We start from the raw sequence: 26962 nt of genomic DNA, 5'->3' as shown, positions 1-26962 counted from the left end.
GGTTAGGTTTTGTTTTGTTATGGGGATGGCGGGGCTTGTTTTATTTTTAGATGGAGTCTTGCTAGTTAGTCCAGGCTACTTCAAACTTCTGATTTTTTTTTTCCTGCCTCATAAGTATGGGATTATAGGCATGAGCTAAAAACCACTCTTTGCTAAAAGAGTTTTTTTTAATTATTATTTTTTAAAGCATCTGAAATAAATTTTACCAAGGCTTTGATCATATTTATACAATAGCTTGGCTGTAATTTGGTTTGGTTTTTGAGACAAGGTCTCAGTATGTAGCCATGGCTATCCCAGAACTCACTGTGTAGACCAGGCTGGCCTAGAACTCCTAGAGATCCACCTGCTTCTGCCTCTTAAGTGCTGGGACTAAAGGTGTTTGCTGCCACACCATACCTATAATTTAATAAAACATTTATGGATTGAATAGTGCATAGGAAATGAGACTTTCTCGTATTGTTCTAGGTCTAAACTGTAAATAACAAAATAAGGAGCAAAATAGTGTTTTGTAAACTGTTTTGTGTAATATCTATTACAATCTTGATTACGTAGTTGGAGTTTGGTTTAATTTTTTTCATATTTTATTTCCATGTTTCTAGTATAGTTAAAGCCTTACCATTATTTAAAGTATTGACCTTTATGGTAAGCATAAAGTCCTGCTAATACATATCTTGAAATACATAAAACAAAATATTCTAATTTAGTAGTTCTTAATCTTTTTTTAGTGGGAAAATTCAAAGAACAGTTCCTAAGCCATTCTCTTGCCGGCACAAAAGTGCACGTCAAGCTGGGTGTGGTGGGGCACTCCTTTAATCCCAGCACTCAGGAGGCAGAGGCAGTTGGATCGCTTTGAGTTCGAGGCCAGCCTGGTCTACAAAGCAAGTCCAGAACAGCCAAGGCTACACAGAGAAACCTTGTCTCAAAAAACAAAACAAATAAAAGAAGTGCACGTTTCTGCAGAATTCTTGTACTAGCTTTACAGTAAACGGTCCCCTGAATCCAGGTGCTTCTGCTATGTGCTTTCCTGCTGTGTGCGTGCTTCCGTGCGTGTGTACGTGTGTCTTCCTAGCGTATATTCTAATAAACTGTGTTTAACGTGCTTGTAAAAGAGTCGAGTGTTGTTCCTGTGGAGGAGGCGTGCTGTGAAGCTGTGCTCCAGACAATAGAATGAGCGCTTTCATGCTCCTTTGCCTGACCTACATGTGTAAGGCGATTTTATCTGAATTATCTAATGTATTTGTGGCATAAGCTATGTTTTTCTTTCTTATTCTAGATTCAGAAGAGGCTCAGTCTGTAAACCCTTCTAGTGTTGATGAAAATATTGACTCGGAAACGGAGAAAGACTCTTTCATCTGCGAGAATAAAATTCTCCCAAGCAAAGCCCCGCTCGCATCTGCTCTTGATGAGTACGAGTTCAAAGATGACGACGAGGAAGAGATGAGTAAGACAATCGACGACAGGCACATTCTTAGGAAAGAGCAGCGCAAGGACAAGGACTCTGAAGCGGAGAGGGGTGGTCTGTTTGCAAGGCAGGAGAAAGCCTTCTATGCTAAATCACTTAAAACTAAAAAACAGAAGCCATCAAGGGTTCTGTATTCCAGTACTGAAAGTTCTGATGAAGAAGTTCTACAGAACAAGAAGATTGCTGCTGCTTGTTCTGTCGCTGAAACATCAAATTCTGATATGCAGGCCAAAAAAGAATACGAGTACAAACAGAAAGGCAAAGTTAAAAGGAAATTAAAAAATCAGAATAAAAACAAAGAGAACCAAGAGCTGAAACAAGAAAAAGAGGGGAAAGAAAATACCAGGACAGCAAACTTGGCAGTTAATACTGCACTGGATTGTTCAGAAAAAGCCAGGGAGGAGGGGAGCTTCAGGAAATCTTTTAGTCCAAAAGATGACAGTTCATTACACTTATTTCATATTGCCACTGGCAAATCTCCCAAACATTGTTGTGGACTAAGTGAAAAGCAGTCAACACCACTAAAGCTAGAACACAGTAAAGCGTGCATGTCACCAGGAAGTTCTGACATGTCTTTCCAGCCCGATCTGGCTCGCTATGATGGTACAGAACCTGAGTTTTTGCCAGAAAGTTCAAATGTAAAATCTTATAAGCACAAGGAAAAAAACAAACATCAGAAAGATTTCCACCTAGAATTTGGTGAAAAGTCAAATGCCAAAATAAAAGATGAAGATCATAGCTCAGCATTTGAGACCTCAGACTGCACACTGAAGAAGATGGATAAGGAGGGCAAAACATTAAAGAAACATAAACTAAAGCATAAAGACAGAGATAAAGAGAAGCACAAGAAAGAAGGTGACGGTGACAAGGAAAAATATAAAAATAAGGATAATGCTAAAGAGCTGCAGAGGAGTATTGAATTTGACAGAGAGTTTTGGAAAGAGAATTTTTTTAAAAGCGATGAAACCGAGGATCTCTTTTTAAATATGGAGCATGAGTCCCTAATAGAAAAAAAGTCAAAAGTGGAAAAAAACATAAAAGATGACAGATCAATTAAGGAAAAGCATGCCTCAAAAGAGAGGAACTTTAAAGAAGAACGAGAAAGGACTAAAAAGGAAAATGAAAAACCTCTTAGGGAAGAAAAGCTGAGAGACCTGAAAGAGGAAAGAGACAGTGTGTCCACAGAGAAAGAAGCAGAGTGCGGCTCTGCGGGTGTCGCTGTGAACCAGGAAGCCGTGGGGCTGCATTCAGTGGAAAAGGAAACGGACGCTGAAAAACAAGAAAAGCATACAAAGGAAAGGGAAAAACTTGACAGACGATTTCAAACTAAGGAAAAAGAGGCTGACAAGACCGAAAAAAAAAATTCTGAAAAAGAAAAGAAGATAAAACATGAACATAAGTCAGAAAAAGAGAAATTGGATTTTAGTGAATGTGTTGACAGAATAAAAGAAAAGGATAAGGTATGTTCACATCAAGCAGAAAGGTGTCCTAAGGAAGGCGAGAAGATGAAAAACACCGTTAAAAAAACTGAGGACAGAGAGAGGAACAGAGAGAAGATGGATAGAAAGCATGACAGAGAGAAACCTGAAAAGGACCGAAGCTCCGCGGAAAGCAAGGAAAAGTACTTGGAGAAAAAAAAGCAGCCTGATAATAGTGAGTGTACTAAATCAGAGAAGATCAGAAATAAAGATCGGGAAGGAGATAGGAAGGAAAAGATGAGAGATAAAGAAAGTGTAGGCGTAACTAACCCCAGACATTTACAGGAAGAGAAAAGGTCAGGTGTGGGAGACAGTGCTAGTAAAGCCCAGCCCGAGAGAGCCATGTCCCTTAAAGAGAAGACAAGAGATGAGCCTCTGAGGACCCCAGATGGAAAAGAGAAAGATAAAAAAGACATAGACAGATACAAAGAACGAGACAAACGCAGAGATAAAGCCCAACTCAACACTCTGCTTAGGCTAAAATCTGAACCAGATAAGGCTAAACCTAAGTCATCAGCAGCATCAAAAGACGCTCGGCCGAGGGAGAAGAGGCTGGTGAGTGACGACCTAATGCAAACAAGCTTTGAACGAATGCTCAGCCTCAAAGACTTGGAAATAGAACAGTGGCACAAAAAACATAAAGAAAAAATTAAGCAAAAAGAAAAAGAACGATTAAGAGCCCGTACTGGCTTAGAACTTAAAATAAAAGATAAAGAAAAAACAAAACCTATACCCACTGAATCAAAAAATAAAGAACTTAACAGGTCAAGAAGTTCAGAGTTGACCGATGTTTATAGCAAGGAGAAACAGTCTAAAGATGTTGGATGTAATCGATCACAGTCTGTTGACACCAAAACTGTACTGAATTTAGGGAAGCCATCCTTTATTTCAGAGACCAGCTCAAACCGGTCTCCTAGGTCGGAGGGCGAGAAGCAGGGTCTTAGCTCCAGGTCTGTGTCCATGATTTCTGTTGCTAGTTCAGAAGATTCCTGCCATGCAGTCACCACCCCAAGGCCTCTTGTAGAGTACGACTCTGACTTTATGTTAGAGGGTTCCGAATCACAGCTGTCATTTTCCCAGTCACCTTTTTTGCCAAATGCCAAGTCTCCAGCTCTTTATGAGAGGGAGCTGGAGAGCCTCACTGAACCATCGGATCGACTTAAGCCGCCATATGCAAGCCGACTTCCAGTGTGCCATCTCAGGTCCTCTTCTGTGGAAGATGTTAAGCTAGTTACTGGTGAGGTGAGACCTGCTGTAGAAATCAGAAGATGTAGCATGCCCTCTGTCATCTGTGAACCCATCAAACATCTCCAGGCATCAGAAGAAAGCAGTCAGGGCAACTTAATTGTGCCGAGAGAGACCTGTCCTTCTCCAAAACCTGAACTATCTTCAGCAGTACCTGAAAGAGGTCTTCCGCATGTGTCTGACATACATCCCAACTTTACAGGCTCTCCAACGAGGTCTGTAAGCAGCAGGTATATTTCACCCGATACAAATGTAATCATGAATGCTGCTCTTGGGGGTACTTTGATTGATAGCCCGATGCATTTGGAACCGTCTAATCAGGTTGGAGTGATCCAGAGTAAATCATGGGAGATGCCTGGTGATAAAGGGGAGTCTTTAGGCACCAATGACTTTATCTGCCCGGATTCTGGTACATCTGACCAAGATTCCTCTGCTCAGAGTTTTTGTAATTCAGAAAACAAAATGTTAAGAGAACAAAATACTGATTGCTTACCCCTGCACCAGACTGAACTACCAGGAAACGTGTGTGCTCAGGACCCAGCATCCTTTCTATCGTCACCTCAATGCTGCTCTTTTTCTAGCCGGTCACTTTCAGATGCTGAATCTGCTCCTAAACCTGTGTCTTTGTCATATATTGCCAATCAGGAGCCAGGTGTTTTACAACAGAGAAATGCAGCTCATGTGATCAGCTCTGTTTTAGATAGTGATAATAACCTTACAAAGGATGTGGAAAATGCATTTGTCTTAGCAGACATTCAGAAGTCGAATTCTTTTGTGCCAGTTTACTCTGAAAGCACTATGCAGGACACACTCCCAGACTTCGAGAAGGCAAGTACTTTGCTTGTGCTGCCATCAGAAAAGGACTTGAGTGGGAATGGAGCTGCTCCTCAGCTAAACGCGCATTATGCACTTAGCAAGCTCACCTACAAGTCTCCCGGTAGCCGGGAAGTTGAGAAGAGCACAAGTGATACTCTAGTCATTTCACAAGAAAAAGAAAAACTGCAAAGTTTGGTCTTAACTCAGTTGAGTAAGTGTGATTCTGACGTGTATGAGGTGAGTGCAGGGGCGCTGAAAGGAGACGTGCGTGAGCAGGGGGACCTGAAGCATGGTCCTGAGAGCGAGCGCTACTCGCTTTGCATGGAGGACGAGGAGTCTCAGCAGAGCACTTCATCGAGTGTAGAAAACCACGCAGAGCAGCCAGCCCAGCTGGAGGTGCCTAAGTATGACCAGCTAGTTAGAGTAGAACTAGAAGACAATGCTGAAGAAGATAAAACGGAAAACCAACCCCCTCAAAGAATGACTAGAAACAAAGCAAGTACAATGGTCAATCAAAGCAAGCAGGTTCTTGCTGGCTGTCCACTTTTACCAGAAAAAGATAGTGAGTCCTCCCCTAGGGCACGAATAAGACTCACTGAAGAAGAGGATTCCCAGACTCACCATCCACGGAAACGTAAAGTGTCACGGGTCCCTCAGCCTGCACAAGTGAGCCCCTCTCTACTGCACGCGAAGGAGGCGACCCAGCAGTCTCTGGCAGCTATCGTAGACGCTTTAAAACTGGATGAGATCCAGCCATACAGCTCTGAGAGGGCAAATCCATATTTTGAATATTTGCACATAAGGAAAAAAATTGAAGAGAAACGCAAGTTGCTATGTAGCGTTATTCCTCAAGCTCCTCAGTATTACGACGAATATGTAACATTTAATGGATCATACCTCCTGGATGGAAACCCCTTAAGCAAGATTTGTATTCCTACAGTAAGTGAATGTCACTTGATACACATCTGCAGCACTATCCTGGGGACATAGTAATGTACTTGTCTCACATGCAGGCCGTAGCTTCAGTCCTTCATGCTAGGGGTAGGGTGTACTGCAAGCTGCATACAGTTATGTTTCCTAGAAGTTAATTTTTTTTCTTTATTTTTTATTTATTTATTTATTTTTTCTGTTTCTCTGTGTAGCCTTGGCTGTCCTGGACTCACTTTGTAGACCAGGCTGGTCTAGAACTCACAGTGATCCGCCTGCCTCTGCCTCCCAAGTGCTGGGATTAAAGGCGTGCGCCACCACACCTGGCTAAGTAGTTAATATTTTATAAGTAAACCCTGGTGGATTAATTCTATAAAAGTTAAGTCAGTGTTCCCAAAGTATCACTTCATTTGAGGTACTGTACTTCTTTTCCCACCGATTTTTGTGTCTGCTGCACCTGGCTGCCACACTTCACAAAGCAGTTTCCTTATCAGTCACCATGCCCTGTCTTTGCTTTTCCTCGCCTGCTTATCCTTTCGTGATAAAGGAGACACATTTGATTCCCTTGAGGACTAGTGTGTCTACATGGACTTGACCCCATTATTTTATCTTCTCTGGAACTTTCCTCTAGTAAACGCGTCTCACTGGTATTTTTTCCAGTCTCCTTTCTTGATTAGCCTATGTTTGCCCACTCAATATATTTGGGTTACTCCTGTCTCAAGAGAGAGAAATCTTCCTTCACCTTCCCCAGCGCATCAGCCTTACGCTGTCGTCTTTACTGACATCTTGTGCAGAGTGATTTGTGTGCGGCAGTTTCCCCACTTCATCTCCTGCCCAGTCTTGAGCCTTTATGCCACATCAGATCACCATTGGGCTGCTTGACATTTCGTTGGATTGTTTTTGTTCTGGTTGGTCCTGTTTGACATCTCAGCCACCTTGCTCTTCATTAAATTCTCCCTTCGTGGGCTTAAGTAGCAGTGTTTTCTTCTGGTTCCTCTGCCTTATTGGCTAATCTTTCTGTCCCATCAACTAAAGTGAGCCACTAAATTTGCCTCCTCTCTCTTCACATTTTCTGTCTAAATTTGCCTCCTCTCTCTTCACATTTTCTGTATTGCCACTGTAGTGTGATGACTTCATTACTGCCTTAGGTACTCAGATACATGAATATTGCATATTCAAATGTCTATTATATTAGATATGCAAATAGTTAATAAGTATGTGCTAAGCATTGTGCTAGGAACTAGATATCAGTGATGGACAAGATAGATACTCTGAATTACTGCCACAGTTCCCTTGTTTTCTCAGTCCTAGTTTATGATGGTCTGAGTTTCATTATAAAACACATCTGCTGTCAGGGTGAAAGAAAGAAAAGGAGAAGGGAGAGAGAGAGAGAGAGAGAGAATGAGTCTGTTGATGTGACTATGAGGCTAAACACTTGCACGGTTCTCCATTTCTCATTGCTACATACAAGGTGCTTCCTGTATTTTGACAGGTTTGGTCCTAGTAACTAACCTAGCTGCACTGGAGTCCCCTAACATGGGCTGTTTTGCAGTAAGCTTTCCATGTTCTGTCTTTTAATCTGGTACCCTCAAATGGATGCGAATAGATACCGTACTGTCCACTAGCTGAGAAGTGATGCCGGTGCACTTTAAGTCTTGACAGATTTAAATAGCAATAGTAGTGAACTCTTAAGTAATGAGCAGTAAATTTGTTATTAATACAGACTCAGCATAATCTATGGTTAATAATTTGAAAAAATATGCAGCTAATAATTTTTTGTTTATTGCTCATTTTAAAATTTTTCCTTAGAGGCAAAGCATTTTAACTGAAATAATGGCTATAACATAAAGAACACGTGTGTTAGAACTTCATACAGACTAAGCAGAAGGACTATGATGGGATGTCACCTGAGTCTGGTCCCCAGCAGCCGCCAAGACAGGCTCTTTGCTAAGTTAGAGCTACTTGTTTCAGACACCACCTTAAAGGAAGTACAGCGAGAACCTGGATGTAGTATGGATTTTTGTCTTAATGAGAATTATTAAAGCAAAGGAATACAAGTAGTAAAGCAAGTTTCCATTTAGCATTCACAGATTAAATATCTAAACTACTGCACACCAGTAGTTGTTGTGTAGTTTTGAGTGATTAACTCCACTTCTCTTCTGATTATGCCTTTCTCCTTCTGCTTTTTTCTCTACCACCCCTCATTTCTCTGGTGCTCTTCCTTCAGAGTGTTGACACACCATCCTCTCACAGAACCTGCCTCTGGCAGCCTCAGTCTTGAGTGATCGCACTCTGCACTTACCAAGACAACTGCACACCTGCAAGAGGCTATAATTGTAAGGTAGTAGCACCAAAGTCATTTTTCTAAACTTGAATCAGTTCACAAGACACAAAAAGTAAATCTACTTTTGCTCTTAGAGGCCTGAACAGTTATCCCCAATATGCTGCTGCCCTGTAGACGTCCAACTATTCTGTTGAGTCCTTGGTAAGGCAGTTACATGTGCTTGGAGCCTCAGAATTCCTGTTTGCTAGTTAGAAATATTATAAAATCTTTGTTTGTTTTTTGAGACAGGGTCTCTCTGTGTAGCTTTGGCTGACCTGGATTCTCTTTGTAGACCAGGCTGGCCTCGAACTCACAGTGATCCGCCTGCCTCTGCCTCCCAAGTGCTGGTACTAAAGGCATGGGCCACCATGCCTGGCCTATAAAGTCTTTTTAAAATAATTTTTTTCTTTTAAAATTTTTACATATTATTTTGTATACAGTGCTCTGCCTGCATGTATACCTGCAGGCCAGAAGAGAGCATCAGATCATATTATAGATGGTGTTGGGAATTGAACTCAGGACCTCAGGAAGAGCTGCTAGTGCTCTTAACCTCTGAGCCATCTCTCCAGCCCCCTTTTAAATTGAGCTTTGATTTTTTTTTTTTGAAATAATTTTTCTATATGTTGTCGTGTGATTGCTGTAGCACCACCATAGGAATCTGATGTCCTGCTTTCTAATGGAGTCAGCAGACTGCCAGACATTATGAGATAACGTGCTTTGCCCTAATAGGCCAGCAGTTGTCATATACGAGAGCACGAAAAGAAAAATACAGATAGATGCCCTAAGGAGAAGAGAAACTATTCAGGGTCATATGGTTATTGCTGGACTTGCCTGTTGTACATTAATGACAGATTGCCAATTTCCTCTGGTATTAATCAGAAAGCATAGTCCATTGTAATACCACGTTAGAAATAACTCATAATTCTTGAGTGATTATCCACAAGCTTATGTGAAATATCACATACAATAAAGAAGTTTAAAGACCACAAGTGTGAGCCGGGCGTGGTGGCGCACGCCTTTAATCCCAGCACTTGGGAGGCAGAGGCAGGCGGATCGCTGTGAGTTCGAGGCCAGCCTGGTCTACAAAGTGAGTCCAGGATGGCCAAGGCTACACAGAGAAACCCTGTCTCGAAAAAACCAAAAAAAAAAAAAAAAAAAAGACCACAAGTGTATTGCATACTTTGATCTACTTTTATATGAAAGTTCATTAGCACCAGGCTTTTTGTTTTTTTCTTATCACGTCTACAAATAGTCCTTGCTTATTAAACTGAAGCACTGCTCTTACCTCCAAGAATGCCTCTATTTTTATACCACCTGTTTTTGGGACTCTTCCATCTTTTCATGTAACCAGTGTTCTAGAACAGCTCTGTAGTAATTAACTTTTTAGTCCTAATTATGTGCTCTTTAAATTTTTGCTGTGACCTAAGAATCAAAGCATCTAAGCACAGTGGGGTGCCCTGTGAGTGTAAGACACTGGACCTGACTGAAGAGGCACACTCACTGTGGCAGATCAGCACAGTAGGATGTCTTTTGGGTTGAAGTCCCTGGGTTTGACTCAGCATTTTCTGAATCCATTGCTTTATGTAGCCCGTCTCTTTTTGCAGTCTCACTGGCTTCCAGTACTTTACTCAGATTTTGTTTTGAACAAACTTGGTCTTGATTAAACTGTTGATTAGGTCAGAGCCCTCATAACTTAATGAGCTTCATTTGTCAGGTTAATACAGCTGGGAAGAGGGAACCCCAAATGCCAAGTTTCCATGTTCATTAGATTGGTGTGTGGGCATGTCTGTGGGGGTGTTTCTTGTTGGATGATTGATGGAGGAGGGCCCAGCCCACTAGTGGTACCTTCCCTAGGCCTGTGGGCAGCGTCTGTGTAAGAAGAATTACTACATGACAGCTAGCAGCCTGCCTCCATTGGCCTCCTCTTCAAGCTCCTGTCGTTAGTTCCTGCCTTGGCTTCCCCCAGGGATGAACTGAAACCCATGAGCCAAGTCATCCCTTTGCTCCCTAGGTTGCTTTGGTCAGTGTTTTATCATAGCAGCAGAGAAACTAAAACAGTTACGTCTACTCACTGTTGTTGTCACTCTTCTAGGTGTCCCAGTCTAATCAAGTTGAAAAGACTAGTTGCACACAGGACTGTATTGTTGAATTCACGGGATGTCAGGTTTTAAGTTATGTACTGAAGTTTTAATTGTAGATAAAACTTACTAGTTTCTGTGTGCTCCCTAACTAGATCACACCACCACCTTCGCTGTCAGATCCACTTAAAGAGCTCTTCCGGCAACAAGAAGTGGTAAGAATGAAGCTACGTTTGCAACACAGTATTGAAAGGGTAAGCTACCCTCCAATAGAAGTTTATGCAGATAATAGCCATTTTTACAATACATAACAATAGCCCATGGCCTTTCATTATGGATGTTGCTGGTTTACTGCCATTTGGGAGAACTGCTGTGATTTTGTTACCTTGCGCTCATATAGCCAAAAGGAGAATTTTATGCCCATCTTAGGACAGATGCTTCCTTACTACAATTCATGCTGAAAGGTTTATCTAAAATCTCTATGATATATCATTTGTTAAATTTGTGGCATTAAAGCCGGGCGTGGTGGCGCACGCCTTTAATCCCAGCACTCGGGAGACAGAGGCAGGCGGATCGCTGTGAGTTCAGCCTGGTCTACAAAGCTAGTCCAGGATAACCAAGGCTACACAGAGAGACCCTGTCTCGAAAAACCAAAAAAAAAAAAAAAAAATTGTGGTATTAAAATAGTCAGTTTCTAGTAAAACATTGAGAATTCCACATTATTGAGTGCTTGCTTGGTGCACCAGCTACTCTAGGGCTAATAATGGCAAAGGCTGTGCTCATTGTGAGTCCGCCTTAGTGTTTTGTTCTCAGTAGTTAGTCAAACAGGTGCTCGGGATATGGCTCCGTGGTTAAGAAAATCACTTGCTGTTCTGTAGAGGTTGTGGATTCAGGTCTAAGCATCCACACAGTGACTCACAGCCGTCTAACTCCTGTTCCAGAAGATACGAAGGCCCTTCAGTCCTCCACAGGCTGGAGGCACACGTGCACACATACATACATACATGCAGTGAAAACACTTACATAAAGCAAACCAAAAAGAATCCTAGGGCTGGAGAGATGGCTCAGAGGTTAAGAGCACTGGCTACTCTTCCACAGGTCCTGAGTTCAGTTCCCAGCAACCGGATGGTGGCTCACAACCATCTGTAGTGAGATTTTGTTCTTGCATCTGGCCTGCAGGCCTTCATGCAGGCAGACTACTGTATAAATAATAAATCAATCAATCTTTTTTTTTTAAAGGACAAAATCCTATTCCTAGAAATCATGAAAGTCATTTTACATGAATTTACCAATTTTAATCCCTGGAGCTGGGCATGGTGGCATACTGTTAATCTCTGTACTGCAGAGACAGAGGCAGACAGATGGCTCTTTGAGTTGGATGCCAGCCTGGTCTACATAACAAGATCCAGAACAGCCAGGTCTACAAAGACTCTATCTCAAAGCAAAACCTAGATAATACAGCTCCAAATCTCCTCAAGCTTGTGGTAAGCCCTATGGTCTCTAGGATACAAGCTATAATGTTTCTCATAATATACAAATACTTGTCTTTGATGTACATGCGATGGGTTCACCATGGCAGAGGCTCTTAACCTTTTCTGTATTTGCATTAATTAGGAAACCTGAACCAGACTGATGCTTTGGTTTGTTGTTGTTGTTTTGGTTTGGTTTTTGATTTTTTCAGGACAAGGTTTCTCTGTGTAGCCTTGGCTGTCCTGGAGTCACTTTGTAGACCAGCCTGGCCTCAAACTCGCAGCTATCCACCTGCCTCTCTGCCTCCTGAGTGCTGGGATTAAAGGTGTGCGCCACCACACCCGGTGAGGATCTCTTTCACTTCAGGGTTTTATGTCCTGCTCAGAGTTCCCTTGCCCTAATTGTTTTTAAACCGATTTCCGATAAAAATAATCATTTATGCTAAATTAGCATGTTTTGAAACGGCATAGTCTGCCACCCTTCAAATCCAAATGATCAACTAATGCATGCCATACAGAAATACGTGTCTACAGTAGACTATGATTTGTCCATAGAAAAGTAGATACCTAGTACACACTACAGTGTGAGTGAACCTTGAAAATACAAGACTCAGTAGGGAAAATTCAGTTGCAAAAGGCTACCTAGTACATGATTTATTTTCAAATAGTTGAATGTTCAAAACAAACTCAGATCGGGAAGTGGAAGTAGGCAGATCGCTGTGAGTTCAAGGCCAGCCTGGTCTACAGAGCGAGTCCAGGACAGCCAAGGCTAACACAGAGAGACCCTGTCTCGAAAAACCAAAAAAGAAACAAACAAACTCAGAGACAAAAGGTAGAATACTGGTAGGCAGAAGATACAAGAAAGAGGAGTGACTGCTAATAATACGGGATTTCTTTCTGGTTTGTGTGATGAAAATGTTCTGGAAATAGAAAGTGAATTGATTTGCTTATTATTTTATATGTATGCGGATATTGCTGACATGTGTGTCTGCACCACATGTGTGCGTCGTGTCTGTGGAGGTTAGAAGAGGGCGTTCAGTCCCTGAAACTGCAGCTACAGACAGTTGGGTGCCTCCACGTGGGTCCTGGAACTGAACTCAGATCCTCTATAAGAGCAACATGTGCTCTTAGCCACTGAGCCATCTCTCCAGAACCATCCACACACTTAAAAAACAAATCTAAGAAAGACACTGCCTGTTTGGGAGAGGGAAGCTTTTCCTAGAACACTAGGAATTTTAAATTTTCTCAACCCTCCGGTGAAGAAAATGAAAACGCTGCTCTATGGTTAAGATTATTTAGTGTGTCTTAAGTGATTTATCTAATTTCACAGACAAGTTTATGATTTTTTTAATTACTCTGTGTTCAACTAGGAAAAACTCATTGTATCCAACGAACAAGAAGTTCTTCGAGTTCATTACAGAGCTGCGAGGACACTGGCAAACCAAACGCTGCCATTTAGTGCTTGCACTGTCTTACTGGACGCAGAAGTGTACAATGTGCCCCTGGACTCCCAGGTAAAGTGCTGGCCAAGAGGCTGCTTTCACGGACTGTAGTGAGCCTGTCTAGATCTGCCTTCCAGGGGAAGGTAGAGGTGAAGTTAGAGAAGAGGTGGAACAGCTGGGCCTCTGTGTTGTGGTTTGTTACAGATACAGACAACTGTCTGGGGTGGGTGCCCAAGCCTCTAACCCCAGAACTGGACAGCTTGCAGCCAGTGAGCCGGTGGGCAGAGTGCTGGCATACAAGTACAAGGCCCTGAGTTTGAATCCCAGGCATGGCAGCGCACAACTAGACTACTCCTGATGCTCCTGCAGCAAGAGGAAAGGAGACAGGAGGACTCCGCACTGACAGGCGCCGCCTTGCCTCAGACCAGGGGACGTTAATGACCAATGCCCAAGGTTGCCCTCCCGTGCTTAGACAGGCACCATGGTCTGTCTGCACCTGTACCCACACAACCACACCAGGTAAACCAGATAGCATAGTGTCCCCATGTCCCCATGTACACCCTTACAGGTGACCAACCGTAGCTTGTCATTTGTTTCTGAAGTGGGTAATAAATGATCCCCCCTAGCTCCAACAGCTTGGTGAGCCAGTGAGCTCATTGATTTCTTCCCTCACCTCATTCTGCATTTATTCCCCACAATGAGGAGTTGCTGACTCAGGAGGCTGCCTGTTTGTCCAGACATTGCTTTGACCACTCTTATAGAATGTCAGTCCTAAGAATGTTACATGAATACTCTGTGTGCACAAACATTGTGATGAGAGCTTTGTGGCACTTTTAGTTCTAAAGAATACTACATATTAAATATTCCATATTAAAATATACTATAGAAAATTAAGAGTGTATAATTAGTCCAAAGTTACACAGAAAGGTACAGAGCTGAAATTTAAATAAATCTTAAATTCCAAAACTGATAATAAGAATTTTTTACAAGGGCTGGAGAAATGGCTCAGGGGTTAAGAGCACACTGTCTGCTCTTCCAGAGGTCCCGAGTTCAATTCCCAGCAACCACATGGTGGCTCACAGCCATCTATAATGAGATCTGACGCCCTCTTCTGGTGTGTAGGTGTACATGCAGGCAGAGCACTGAATATATAATAATAAACCTTTAAAAAAAAAGAATTTTTACAAAAAAAAAAAAAAAAGAATTTTTTACTTTAATTGTGTGTGCATATGATGCATATCTGGGCACCCAGCATGTGTGTGGAGGTCAAAGGGAGTGTGTGTGTGTGTGTGTGTGTGTGTGTGTGTGTGTGTGTGTGTGTGTGTGTGTATGAGAGAGAGAGAGAGAAGACAAACACGTGGAATTGGTTCTGTTCTCCTCTTTGAATCCTGGGGACAAACTCATGTCATCAGGCTGTGTAACCAAGTGCCTTTACCTGCTGAGCCATCTTACAGGCCTGACTTAAGAGCACTTGAGAAATGCGTCCTGGAAGTACTCCCTCTGATGGCAGGGATCTCCCTCATGATCACCTTCTCTGTATATTCATGGTAACCTTGAACAGAGACCGCAGGCACAGCACTCCCTATGCCACGCCTTCTGAGGAAGCAGCTGGGCTCCACTTCATAACTAAACACGGCATCTTCAGATCCTGTGAGCCCCTGTCTACGTGATGTGGAGATGGCTGTCAGCTGCTTTAAATTTTCTCCTTAGAAATATATTCCTATCATTAATAATAAATGGGCTGTTAAAGGGTTTTAAAGTATATGACTGCATGTAACATTCTTTTTCAGTCTGATGACAGTAAAACTTCTGTGAGAGATCGATTTAATGCAAGGCAGTTTATGTCCTGGTTACAAGATGTGGATGACAAATTTGACAAACTAAAGGTGGGTACGTTTACAGGGCTGTTGTTACTTGTTGTCTGTTCTGACACAGGTTCTCATGTGGCCCAAACAGACTAGTTTTGAACTTGATATGGAGCCACGGCTAGCCTTGAACTCCCTGCCTCCTCTTGAGTCCTAGGATTATAGGCATGCAGCACAGTGCCAGTTGTGTGTGGTGCTGGAGATTGACAGGTGTCTGACAAGCAAGTGCTCCACCAACTGAGCTCCCTCCCTGTAGACCAGGTGAAATGAATGCTTCCCTCGGGGCTGGAGCAGTGGCTCGCAGGTAAAGCCACCGCCCCTGTGGTGACTCCCAGCATCTGTAACTGCGGGACATCCAGTGCCCTCTTCTGCCATCTGGCCTCTACAGGCACGAGGCACTAATGTGGAACACATACATATATGCAGACAAAGTACCCATATACAGCTAATTAATTAAATTATTTCCCTGACTTCAGAAATCACCAGTAGTGTTGGGGGGCAGTGGTGGCACAGACCTTTAATCCCAGCACTCTGAGGCAGAGGCAGGCAGATCTCTGAGTTCAAGACTAGCCTGATCTACAGAGCAAGTGCCAGGACAACAGAAAACTGTCTCAAAAAATAAACAAAAACGAAAACAGAAAAGAATCCACCAATATTGAGAAGTAATTAGAAAAAGAAACATTGGCTAATCATGAATATTTACTGTGAACTACAATTACAAAACAGGAGGAAGTAAAAAACACAAACCTGCTTTAAGAACTCATGTAGTGGTGCTGGAGGGTGGCTCAGTGACAAAGCCTGCGTCCTGGGTTAGGAGAGGACAAGAATGTGCTCACACAAGAATGTGTGCATAGTTCAAACTGGTCCTCCTCAACACCGCACAGAGCACGGTCTGTGTCTGTGTGCTCATTCTCCAAGCCTGTCTGGTTATGGTTCTAGCACATGAACAGAGTGTGAGTGCAAACATGTTTTTACATAGTGATGCACACTTGAAATCCTAGCTCTTGGGATACTGAGGCAGGAAAGTTTCTACAAATTTGAAGCCAGTCTGGACTGCATAACAAGACTCTATCTTTTGTGTTTGTTTGTTTGTTTGTTTGTTTGTTTTGGTTTTGGTTTTGGTTTTTCTAGACAGGGTTCCTCTGTCCTGGACTTGTTTTGTAGATCAGCTGGCTTTGAACTTACAGCAATCCACCTGCCTCTGCCTCCCAAGTGCTGGGATTAAAGGAGTGGGCCACCACGCCCGGCTAAGACCCTTTTTTTTTTTTTTTTAAATTAACTTGAAATTTTGAAGCATCTCTGTCTAGATTTTACAATTCTTTCAATAATTTGAAGTCTCATAATTTCAAAGAATATTAGCAAGCCCAAATTACAAAGATGCGTATGAAGTGGCAGACCCAGAAGTTAGAGCACATGGGGCTGAACAGAGGCCTGGGGACAGTTTTGCAATGTGACCTGTTTCTTACTCTCATGCATCTACCATGGTCCCTAATAAAATTGTGTGAAATTAATTGAAGCAGCAAGTGTAACAGATTAATCCATTCTTCTCTTCTTTCAAATAGACCTGTCTTTTAATGAGGCAGCAACACGAAGCTGCAGCTTTAAATGCCGTCCAGAGACTCGAATGGCAGCTCAAACTCCAGGAGCTCGACCCCGCCACCTATAAGTCTGTCAGCATTTATGAGATCCGGGAGTTCTATGTTCCCCTTGTCGATGTCAATGATGATTTTGAATTGACTCCTATATAGCAGTTGGTATCATCTTAAACTAGCGATATCCAAGCATTATACTGTGGAATACTTACTGCCTTTTAAGAAAAACCCTGAGACTATGTCTCTACAATTGTTAGTGAAGCTGGTTATGTAGTAAACACTGTCATTTTATAAAGAAAAATATTTCGGATCTTTGATCCAAATACAGTTTCTAACAGAAAACTATTATTTATATTGATCAGGGGTAAATATTGCATTAGACATGTTGGCAAACTGAGTAAATCTTTAAAAAGTAGAGAAAAGTCTGTTAACAGCGCTGGAAGTTGTTAACACTGCAAGTAACAAGATACATGCAACGCTCAGATCTCTTGCAGGTTTTATTAAAAATACATGAGTAAACACAAAGATTCAATTCCTACCAAACAGGTTCTAATGTGGAAGAAAATCTTGGCACAAAATTCTTCAGTTTATTTTATCTGTAAATTAATTGTATAGTTTTCTTTTTTGAAAGTTTTAATATTGTCTTCCTTTTTAATAACTTATTTTATACATAATTGTACATCTTGTAATTAATGGTCAAAATGTATACAAGGAACTGACCCTCAACATGTGTACAAAGAGATAACTGTAAAACTGTTTGTTCTTTTGGACCAAAGTTGTAGTTTTTGTAGCGTAATAGCAATGTGTTCAGGTAGTAACCCTTTAGATAAGGCATGCGTGTGTTTGAGTTAGCTTGCGTCCATTCCATAACTGTAAAGATGATAGCTTAGTTGTATCGCATGCTTTCTATAATTCATGTTTTCCATAGCTGATACCTGAGACAGTATGAGGCGTCTCACACCAGTTTCCTCCGAGAGAACCTGGGGCTTTCTGTGTGGACACATTACTTATAATTAGTCACACAAAGAAGCTTTAGCTCTTTTTTCATGTCACCGGAAAAAGCCTGTTTCCCCCAGAACAATAACAACAAATGCCTTTGAATGGAAATTCCGAAATTGTAAATGTCTATTTTAATACTCAACTATGAAAGAATATGTGAATAATGTAAATATGTTTAATAAATTTTATTGGTCATGTTAAATCATTGTAAACTTTTTTACATTGCTTAAATTTAATCTTTTAAGCTTAATAGCCTTTGCACTTTTAATATAAAAATTGAATGCTCAAATCAAAATGAGATACTTGGTAGTCAAAAGTAGGTAAAAGATTTAGGAATATTCCAGTCCCTGAAATGTTCATGAGATTTTTATTAATGCATTGTATTTTTCCTTGTATCAATGCAAAAATACCTAATTTACAAGTTTTCATAATTGAGATAATATTTTCTATGCTTCTGATAGTAAAATAATGAGCAACATACTGAGAACCTTGTCTCCTCTGACGTGACGTGGGTCAGGTGTTCAGGAAAGCTCCAGACGTGAGAGTGCTGCTCAAGCTGTGAGACTGGAGAGTAACGTTAGGGTAATCTAAAATCATCATAAGTAAACGAGGCAACATTTGTAAGCCCTGCCACGACACTATCTGGAATTATGAAATAATACTGGAAATTTCCAATTTTGATGGAGCAATATTAAAGGAATATATGAAATATTAAATTGTTTAAATTCAGCTCACAAGTTGGAAATCGCAACTAGTAAAAGATAATAGTTTTTGTAGTGCAAAGGTACATATTAAGCTTAGGGATTTTTGAATTTTTACATCAATTTATATTTTTATTCTTTCTGTACTGGCATGCGCAATAAAGCAGCACGTGTGTGAAAAAATACACAGTGCAAGGATTTAATAAAGGTTGGATATAGTTTTCCTTAGAAATTTAGATTAAAGACTTTGGCCTTTTCATTGAATAAATGGGGCCAGAAAGGCAGGGTAGACTTTGAAGCACTGTTTTTTGTTGAAGTCGTGTTTATTAAGGCTGGGAACATTAGAATCTAATTTATAAAAGCAATACTTTTTAATGCAAAACAACTTAATGCAAAGTTTGTTTATACTTTTAGTCTAGAAAGGAAATTTGATGAGCTCATGTAGCAAATTACAAAAATTAAAAGAAAAAAGATTATTGAACATTCATTCAGTACAGCAAGAGAGGAGTAAATCTGTAAAGCATTTTGTTCTGATGGTCCAGCCAGGGAAAAGATGAGGAAGTGCTACTGACCAAAAGGAACAGGCTGTTGGAGAAGAAACCGGAAAAGCAGCTGCACATAGGCAGGGATTGGGCGGGTGCGGCCCTCGGTCAGCCCAGCTTTCTAGTCTTAGCCACGGTGCTCATCCTCTGCATGGTAGCTCCCACAGCTGGAGCCTCTGCCTCGCCTCTGCACGCAGGATAGCTAAGTTACTGCACTTGGTAGCAGATGTGTGACTTAGATGTAGTTAAGGACTCGGATGCTAAAGACTTTCTAAAGGTCTGAACTGCTAGAGGGAAAACCTCGGAATGGAGTATGGCATATGCCTAAAAAGGTTCGAATTCTCAAAGAAAAATAGGATGCTTAATTTAATCAATGACTCTTCTTAAACATCGTGAACAAGATATTAAATTGTACCTAAGGATTTGTATTTCTTTAAGTCTTGTTCTAAATCATATCTGTTTAATAAGTGACTAGTTAATATTTGTGCATGTTATTTAATAAAGAGTTATATTTTTATAGAAAAAAATAAGTGAAATGTGTGCTAAGTGTTTTTACTCAATGTTCCACTCCGATTAATTGACACGCCAATGTTTATTTGAGCCTCCAACAAGATGGCAGAAAAACTCATCGTGTGAGAACAATCCCATTCCAGTCCAGTCAGGAGAGGTCTTGGGAACGGGTTTTGGTGGGAGACCTGCTGCACAGTTCCCGAAGCTCCAGGAGCTCATCTGGGCTCAGAGTGAGGTAGTTTACTTTTTCAGAAAGTTAGCAATGTCTGATCCTACCTCTACTGCTAGTGCATAGAAACCCCCATATTTTTCATAAAGGCTATTGGCTAGCTAAGGGAAACATTTCACCATTAAAAACAAAAACAAAAACGACTTTTTAAACAGGCAGGTGGTTCATGCCTATAATCCCAGCATTTGGGAAACTGAGGCAGGAGGATGGCCATGACTTGAATGCCAGATTGGACCCACGTGAGACTCTGTCTCAAAACAATAATACCAGTAAAATTTTCAAGCATTGAAGGCAAGAAGTCAAATATAATAATCTTTGGAGATGTGTGTAATGTTTAATGTTTAAATTTTTGTTGGTTTTTTATTGTTGTTGTTTTGTTTTGAGACAGGGTCTCACTATGTAGATTTGGCTGGCCTGTTACTTGGAATGTAGACCAGACTAGCCTCAAACTCAGAAATCTGCCTCCCAAGTGTTGGATTAAAGGTATGCACCACCACACCCAGATTGAATTCCCTGTAATCTGTTATCTTGTTGGTGGCTTCTTGGAAGTCTTGTCTGTACTTATGAGGGAGCTCAAGACCCCACAGAAACAGTCACCAGAATTTGTCCAATCATGAAAACTAGGATTCATAAAAGAAACTGAGCCAGAAAAGTGACTGATTCCATTAACTCAAACTGCTCTAACTCTAGAATTCTAAGTATTGGCACAACAGGAGCAAGAAATGCATCCAGGAGATTGGCCAGGTGTTTCCTGTGGGTCGATGTATACAGTATCAACAGTAATAGAATTTTTTTTATTATGTATACAGTATTCTGCCTGCATGCCAGAAGAGGGCATTAGATGACATTATAGATGCTTGTGAGCCACCATATGATTGCTGGGAATTGAACTTAAGACCTCTGGAAGAGCAGCCCGTGCTCTTAACTGCTGAGCCATCTCTCCAGCCCTTTAATAGAATTTTTGATCATGAGACATACTTCCGTCAGAGGAAATAATGTGAAGGTTTTTGCCTAAAGATGGGCAGTCTTTGCTCACATGGGGAATCAGTGTTTGTTACTATGTGCAAACCTAAAAAATGGCAAGCACATTTGTTTTTTTAATAAATTTTTTAAATGGTTACTATATCCAAATCTTCCACTAGCACTAGATGAAAAGCCTTTATGTAGCTAATTTCCCCTTCTTTTTAGAATGATGTTGCACACTTTAAGATAGGTTGACAGATGAAAAAGCACTCGTAACCCCCATGTTCAGCTTTACAATGTTTATCAATACTTTTTTTTAAAAAACTGGTTATGATTTAGATGTAATTTTTTAAACAATCCAGACCTAAGTAAGCAGTTTGATAATTCCTTGTTACAAGTACCCAAATCAATTTTTTAGAAAAGTTTTCATCATCGCAGAAAGTCCCTCATGCCTCAGTCCGTGCCGTCTCCCCGGGGACCGCTTGCCTTCACTCTGTGTTAGTCCTACTAGTCTCAGCCGTCGTGGAAATGAACTCCTGTAGTGTATACCTGTGTCTGCCTCCTCCTTAAGCAGATTTTGGAATTGATACGTGTTTCGTATATCAGTAACAAGTAATTTTTAATGAGTAGCGTACTGTGCAAATGTGTTCTCTTGTTCTTAGTATTTGGATTGTTTACAGCTTGGGGTATTGTGAATAAACCTATGGACATGGAAACTTTGACTGGGTCTGCTTCTCTTTTTTTATGTCTCTTAGGTATTTACTGTTTCGTAGAAGTGTGTCACAGCTTAGGTGTTTATTTTTACCAGAAAATGACAGTTCTCCAAAGTGAACGCACACCATTTATGCCACTACAGTCACGTATCAAAGAGGAGTTGCTCCGACACCTCTCTCAGCATCACACCTGACCGTGTTTTTGGTTTGTTTTGATTTTTAAATCTTCAAGCCTTTTTCTCATTTCCTTCGGGGTTGTCTTTTGCTTAAGTAGTGGGCTTCTCAATCATGGTCCTTTGTCAGATATGGGCTCTTTGGGTGTTTTTTATTTTGATATTTATTTATTTTGGTTTTTCGAGGCAGGGTTTCTCTGTGTAGCCTTGGCTGTCCTGGGCTCGCTTTGTAGACCAGGCTGGCCTCGAACTCAGCGATCCAACTGCCTCTCTCTTTGGGTATTTTTATCTGGTACATGGCTTACCATTTCCATTTTCCCAGTGACTAGTTTCCTGTTCCTCCCCCTCCTCCTCCATACTAGTGCTTTATTTCTGTAGCCACGCTGTTGATACAGGCTGAACTTTAGTCATCAGCCTTCAGTGCTGTACACAGCCACGTTAATGTGCATAACACCAGGCAAAGTACTGTGCTGGTCACTGGAGCGGTGTGTGTGTTGGGACAGCTGGAACTGGAAGCTGTGCCATGACCAAAAGCCGACGATTAATTATATCAGTGTTTCTGATCAGGACAGTTTTACTAGGAAGTGTTTGTTCATTGTTTGTGACAGTCCCTTTCTGATCATTTGAAGACTAGTTCAGTGATGTAGATAGACATCCAGATGTTTACACGTTTGACTATATGACATCAGAAGGTTTGCACTTGAGGCCAGTAACATGGCTCTGTAGGTAAAAGTGGCTTCCATGGAGCCTGGTAACCTGAGTCCAATCCCTGGGCCTCACATGATGGAAAGAGAACTGACCTCCTCCTGCTGGTTGCTCTGTGGCTTGCATGAGTGCCATGGCCTTCTCATGCCTGCATACACACCCACACTCGTTAGTGTCAACGCAGAACAGCTTCTCCAAAGGAAAGAGGACGAAGTCACTCAATGTGGAGCCAGGCTGCCCAAATGACTTCTTTCACTGTAGAAATGGCCAACATCAACTCTGTAGTACAGAACATAAGAAGGTCGTAAGTCAGTGCATTCACCAAACATACTGCCAAGGACTTCCGGTAGGTGAGTTAGGTAAGTGAGGCCATCTCCGTCGTAGGTTCCCGGGGCCGTCTGATGACGTCAGTTTTTGGCTTGGTGGAAGCTAAGGATATACTAAGCTAGTGTATCCCCATAATCGGGGATGCAAGGACAGATGCTGAGATGGCAGTAAATCACTGTTAAGGGGACTTAGGGCTGCCCATGAAAACTTTAGCCCTGGGTATGCGGCACTGCGCCTCTCCTCTCCACAGTCCTGGAAGTTGTAGTTAGCTGTGGAATCTTCATCAGCAGAGTGGCTATTGTGTGGGTTTGTGGTATCAGGTGTGACTCCCCTTCTGTGGTAGAGGCATGAGATCCAGTCAGAAAACAGTTGGCCACCCTATAAAGCACTGCTATGGCATGGAGGGTTTGCTTGTCTTTCCTGACCCGAGGGCTCACAGCTGATTAAGGATCTGCTGTTGATTCTCCCTGGCAGCTTTCGCTTTCAATGAGTTTTCTAGTCCCATGAGTCTTAGTCAGCGGAGGAAAAAGCTAAAACCTTCTAGCCAAGTTCCTGCTTGAATCCTTTATGTCCCGTGGCCATGGTATACCAAATCTTCAGCAACAGGGTCCCACCATCTAGGTCTGATGAGCAGCAACCGCTGTGGAAGTTGGTAGTTTCGTGTTGGTGCCCCAACAATTCACAGGGAGGTAGACCAGTCCCTTGCACTAGGATATTTGTTTAATAACGTGGTTTCTGGAAACATTATTCACCCACACAGATGGATCTCCATTCAAACTTTTTTCTTTTCTTTTTTTTTGGTTTTTTTGAGACAGAGTTTCTCTATGTAGCCTTGGCTGTCATGAACTCACTGTGTAGACCAGGCTGGCCTCAAACTCACAGCCATATGCCTGCCTTTGCCTCCCAAGTTCTGGGATTAAAGGTGTGTGCTACCACGTCCAGCTCTCAAACTTTTTAAAGTGTTTTTTGTTGTTGTTGTTGTTGTTGTTGTTGTTGTTTTGTTTTGGAGACAGGGTTTCTCTGTGTAGCTTGGCTGTCCTGGACTCGCTTTGTAGACCAGGCTGGCCTTGAACTCACAGCATCCACCTGCCTCTGCTTCCTAAATGCTGGGATTAAAGGTGTGCACCACCACGCCTGGCAGTGTTATTTGTTTGTTTTTTTTTTAATTAACAAATAAAATATAACTTTCTTATGGCTTTTAAAAAAATATTATTTGCTTATTTGTTTTGTGGGGGCCAGGGGCATGTGCGGCGCACACTATGTAGAGAAAAAGGACAACCTCCCAGGAGCCGGAGCTCCTCTCCTGTAACATACATTCCTGGTCTTCAGGCTTGGCACCAAGCTCCTTTACCCGCTGACACCCCTACCCGCTGACACCCCTACCCGCTGACACCCCTACCCGCTGACACACCTAAGTTATAACAGCTCGTTCCAACCCTCCCTCACTGCCGAGCCTCTTTTGTGTCGACTCTAATTTCCCCAAGAATACCCAATAAACACCACAAACCAGGCATGCCTATCTCAAAAAACAAAACAAAAAACAAAAACAAAACAAAAAAAGAATGAAGTTAGAGCCAGCCAGCCTCTTTTTACGCTGGAGTGCTGATGTTTTTGTTAGAGGCTTAGCCATATTGTCCCCTACTTCTGGTTTCTTCACAGCTGTTGGCAGCTGTCTCCTTATACCCTGTCCCTGTGCCCTTCAGGTCTAGCCTTGTCCCCCACACCTAACACGTAGGAAATGAGTGTTCGATAAACACATTCATGCTGGAACCTGCTGTCTTGGCCACAAAGTCTCCCAGCATTCCTCAGCTCCCCCAGGCCCCTTTCTCAGCTTCCCTCTGCAGAAGTTGGGCTGCCTGGGGGTCCCTCCATCCCAGTCCCCATCCTGCCTCCCCAATGCCTTCTTCTTCCATGGTTGAAAGCCATCTGGGGAGTGAGTGACTGGACTGTGTTTTGGGCGGCGCTTCCTGACCCTTCCACTGGTGCAGGCTGGCTGCGTTTGTGCTATTGTTGGAGTCTCATCAAAGCCAGTCTTCCTCTTCCTGGTTCAAATTCAGGTTGTCTGCTAGTATTCTCAAGTGTCGGCGTCAGAGCCAGACAGCTATGCTCCTGCTCCTGGGGATGAGCGCCAGAGATGACATTTCTGTAATCAGTTCCCAAGCAAAATATCAGAGGGTTCATCACACCACAATTGCACAACCCCCGGGGTCGGGGGGGGGGGGCACATAAGGCCCGTTACCAAGGCAAAGGCAGATGAATCAGTGCAGCTGGCCCCGGGCCTCTGACTCCAGAGAGCTCATTCCATTGCCGTCCTTCTTGTCCTCTTCATGTAGGCCTGCCCTTAAAAGAATAGTGTGTGGGGCTGAGACGGCTCAGGCCTTAAAGCCAAGTTTCTGTACAGGCAAGAGGACCTGAGTTTAGATCACCGTAGTTCAGGTAAATACTGGGTCGGAAAGCACAACTAGGGGATCTCCCCGCCCAACCCTGCACCCCCCACCCCATCCCCAGCAAACTGCCCAGGAAGACAAGCTATGATAGAGGGGGATTCTGGCCTTGATTGAAAGACCCTTAAGAGACTAAGGTGGCTGGACACAGTGAAACAAGCCTGTAATCCCAGCACTAGGGGAGGCAGAAGCAGGCAGATCTCTGTGAGTTCGAGGCCAGCCTGGTTTACAAAGCGAGTCCAGGACAGCCAAGGCTACACAGAGAAACCCTCTCTCAAAACAAAAACAAAAACAAAAACAGAGGAAAGAAAAAAAAAAACAGAGAGAGAGAGAGAGACAGAGACCAAGGTGGGAGGGGGGCTTGGGGATTTAGCTCAGTGGTAGAGCATTTGTCTAGAAAGTGCGCAAAGCCCTGGCTTCGGTCCTCAGCTCTGGTAGGGGAGAGGGACAAAATAATAAGAGGCCATTTTCTTTTCTTTTTTGGTGTTTCAAGATAGGGTTTCTTTGTGTAGCCTTGGCTGTCCTGAACTCACTTTGTAGACCAGGCTGGCCTCCAACTCACAGCGATTTGCCTGCCTCTGCCTTCCGAGTGTTGGGATTAAAGGCGTGCGCCACCACGCCTGGCCCAAGCCATTTTCAAGTCCTACTTTTACATGATAGGTTAGAGGGGTACAGAAAAGTTGCCCTTTAAGCTGATTGGCTGGGGGAACAGGGCTAAGTGAAATGACCAGGGCCAGATACCTCAGGAGGGAATTTTTTGTATGTTCTGGTCACTGTGACCTATAGTTCTGATTGGTTGGCCCTGGGTGCAAGTTCCTAGGAATGGTTACTAACTGTGTGTTTGTGGCTCTCCTGAAAATTCTGGGTGTGTGTGTGTGTGTGTGTGTGTGTGTGTGTGTGTGTGTGTGTCAAGTTCTCAGGCCCTGAACACAAAATGGCATTGATTTGGTCTCTACACCCTTTTGTTTGTTTGTTTGTTTGTTTTGTTTTTTCAAGACAGGGTCTCTCTGTGTAGCCTTGGCTGTCCTGGACTCGCTTTGTAGACCAGGCTGGCCTCGAACTCACAGTAATCCACCTGCCTCTGTCTCCTGAGTGCTGGGATTAAAGGCATGCGCCACCACGCCCAGCTTTCGACACCCTTTTATACTAGTGATGTTTTTGAGAAATTTCTCCAGTGGTACAATAGTTAGTCTCGTCAATGTGAATTGAGAGAGAGCTAAGAAGTTGATAAAATGCATCTGTTAGTGTGTCTATGGGGGGCTTTCCAGAGCCAGAACATGAACTGGATTCAAAACATGAATGTGTATTAAGATATGCAGAACTGGGGCCTGGAGAGATGGCTCAGCAGTTAAGAGCACTGACTGCTCTCCCAGAGGACCCGGGTTCAACCCCAAGCACCCACATGACAGCTCACAACTGTCTGTAACTCCAGGATCTGACACACTCACACAGACATACATGCAAGTGAAACACCAATGCACATGAGATAAAAAATAAATACATTTTTAAAAAAGATGTGCAGAACTGAGAGCAGTAAGGGGGTGAATCTCTGAGGATAGTGATTCGAAGGTTTTGTTTGGTGGTTGGCTTTGTAAGACAGTCTCATTAAATCACTCCGGCTGTCCTGCAACTTGCTATGTAGACCGGCCCCATGGAGGATAGTATCATTTAATCCATCATAGTTTTATTTTTTAAATGTACTTATGTAACTGTGTACTAGGTTTAGTTAGTGCTGGGATCAAAGGTGTGCACCGCTGTGCCAGGTGCCTTACGTCAGGACCCAGACACGGAGCTGGGTCAGAGAGCTTGTTGCTTCTCTCCTTAGCACGGTCGTAGTGGATACGTCTCTTTTATCTGCCTGCCTCTGCCTCCCAAGTGCTGGGATTACAGACGTGAGCTACCGTGCTCAGCTGAAATAATGAAAAATTTAACTAAAGTTTTAAATTGCAAATATTGATA

At 42.5% G+C, this 26962-nt stretch overlaps 1 protein-coding gene across 3 annotated transcripts in view; it reads left to right on the top strand.

Annotated features, from left to right (window-relative positions):
* Ankrd12 (ankyrin repeat domain 12) overlaps positions 1-19603 on the top strand; it is a 101349-nt gene extending 81746 nt beyond the window's left edge. For all 3 annotated transcript variants that reach the window (XM_051154451.1, XM_051154450.1, XM_051154452.1), the window contains 5 exons: positions 1274-5940; positions 10485-10583; positions 13169-13312; positions 15031-15126; positions 16668-19603. In XM_051154451.1, coding sequence (XP_051010408.1) covers positions 1274-5940; positions 10485-10583; positions 13169-13312; positions 15031-15126; positions 16668-16853 — 5192 coding nt within the window. In that variant the 3' untranslated portion in view covers positions 16854-19603. The remainder of the gene's footprint in view (positions 1-1273; positions 5941-10484; positions 10584-13168; positions 13313-15030; positions 15127-16667) is intronic.
* The last annotated feature ends 7359 nt before the right edge of the window (positions 19604-26962 follow it).

Source organism: Acomys russatus, chromosome 12 (assembly GCF_903995435.1).
Source record: "Acomys russatus chromosome 12, mAcoRus1.1, whole genome shotgun sequence".
Classification (NCBI taxonomy): domain Eukaryota; kingdom Metazoa; phylum Chordata; class Mammalia; order Rodentia; family Muridae; genus Acomys; species Acomys russatus.
This window is presented reverse-complemented; position numbering and strand designations above follow the sequence as displayed.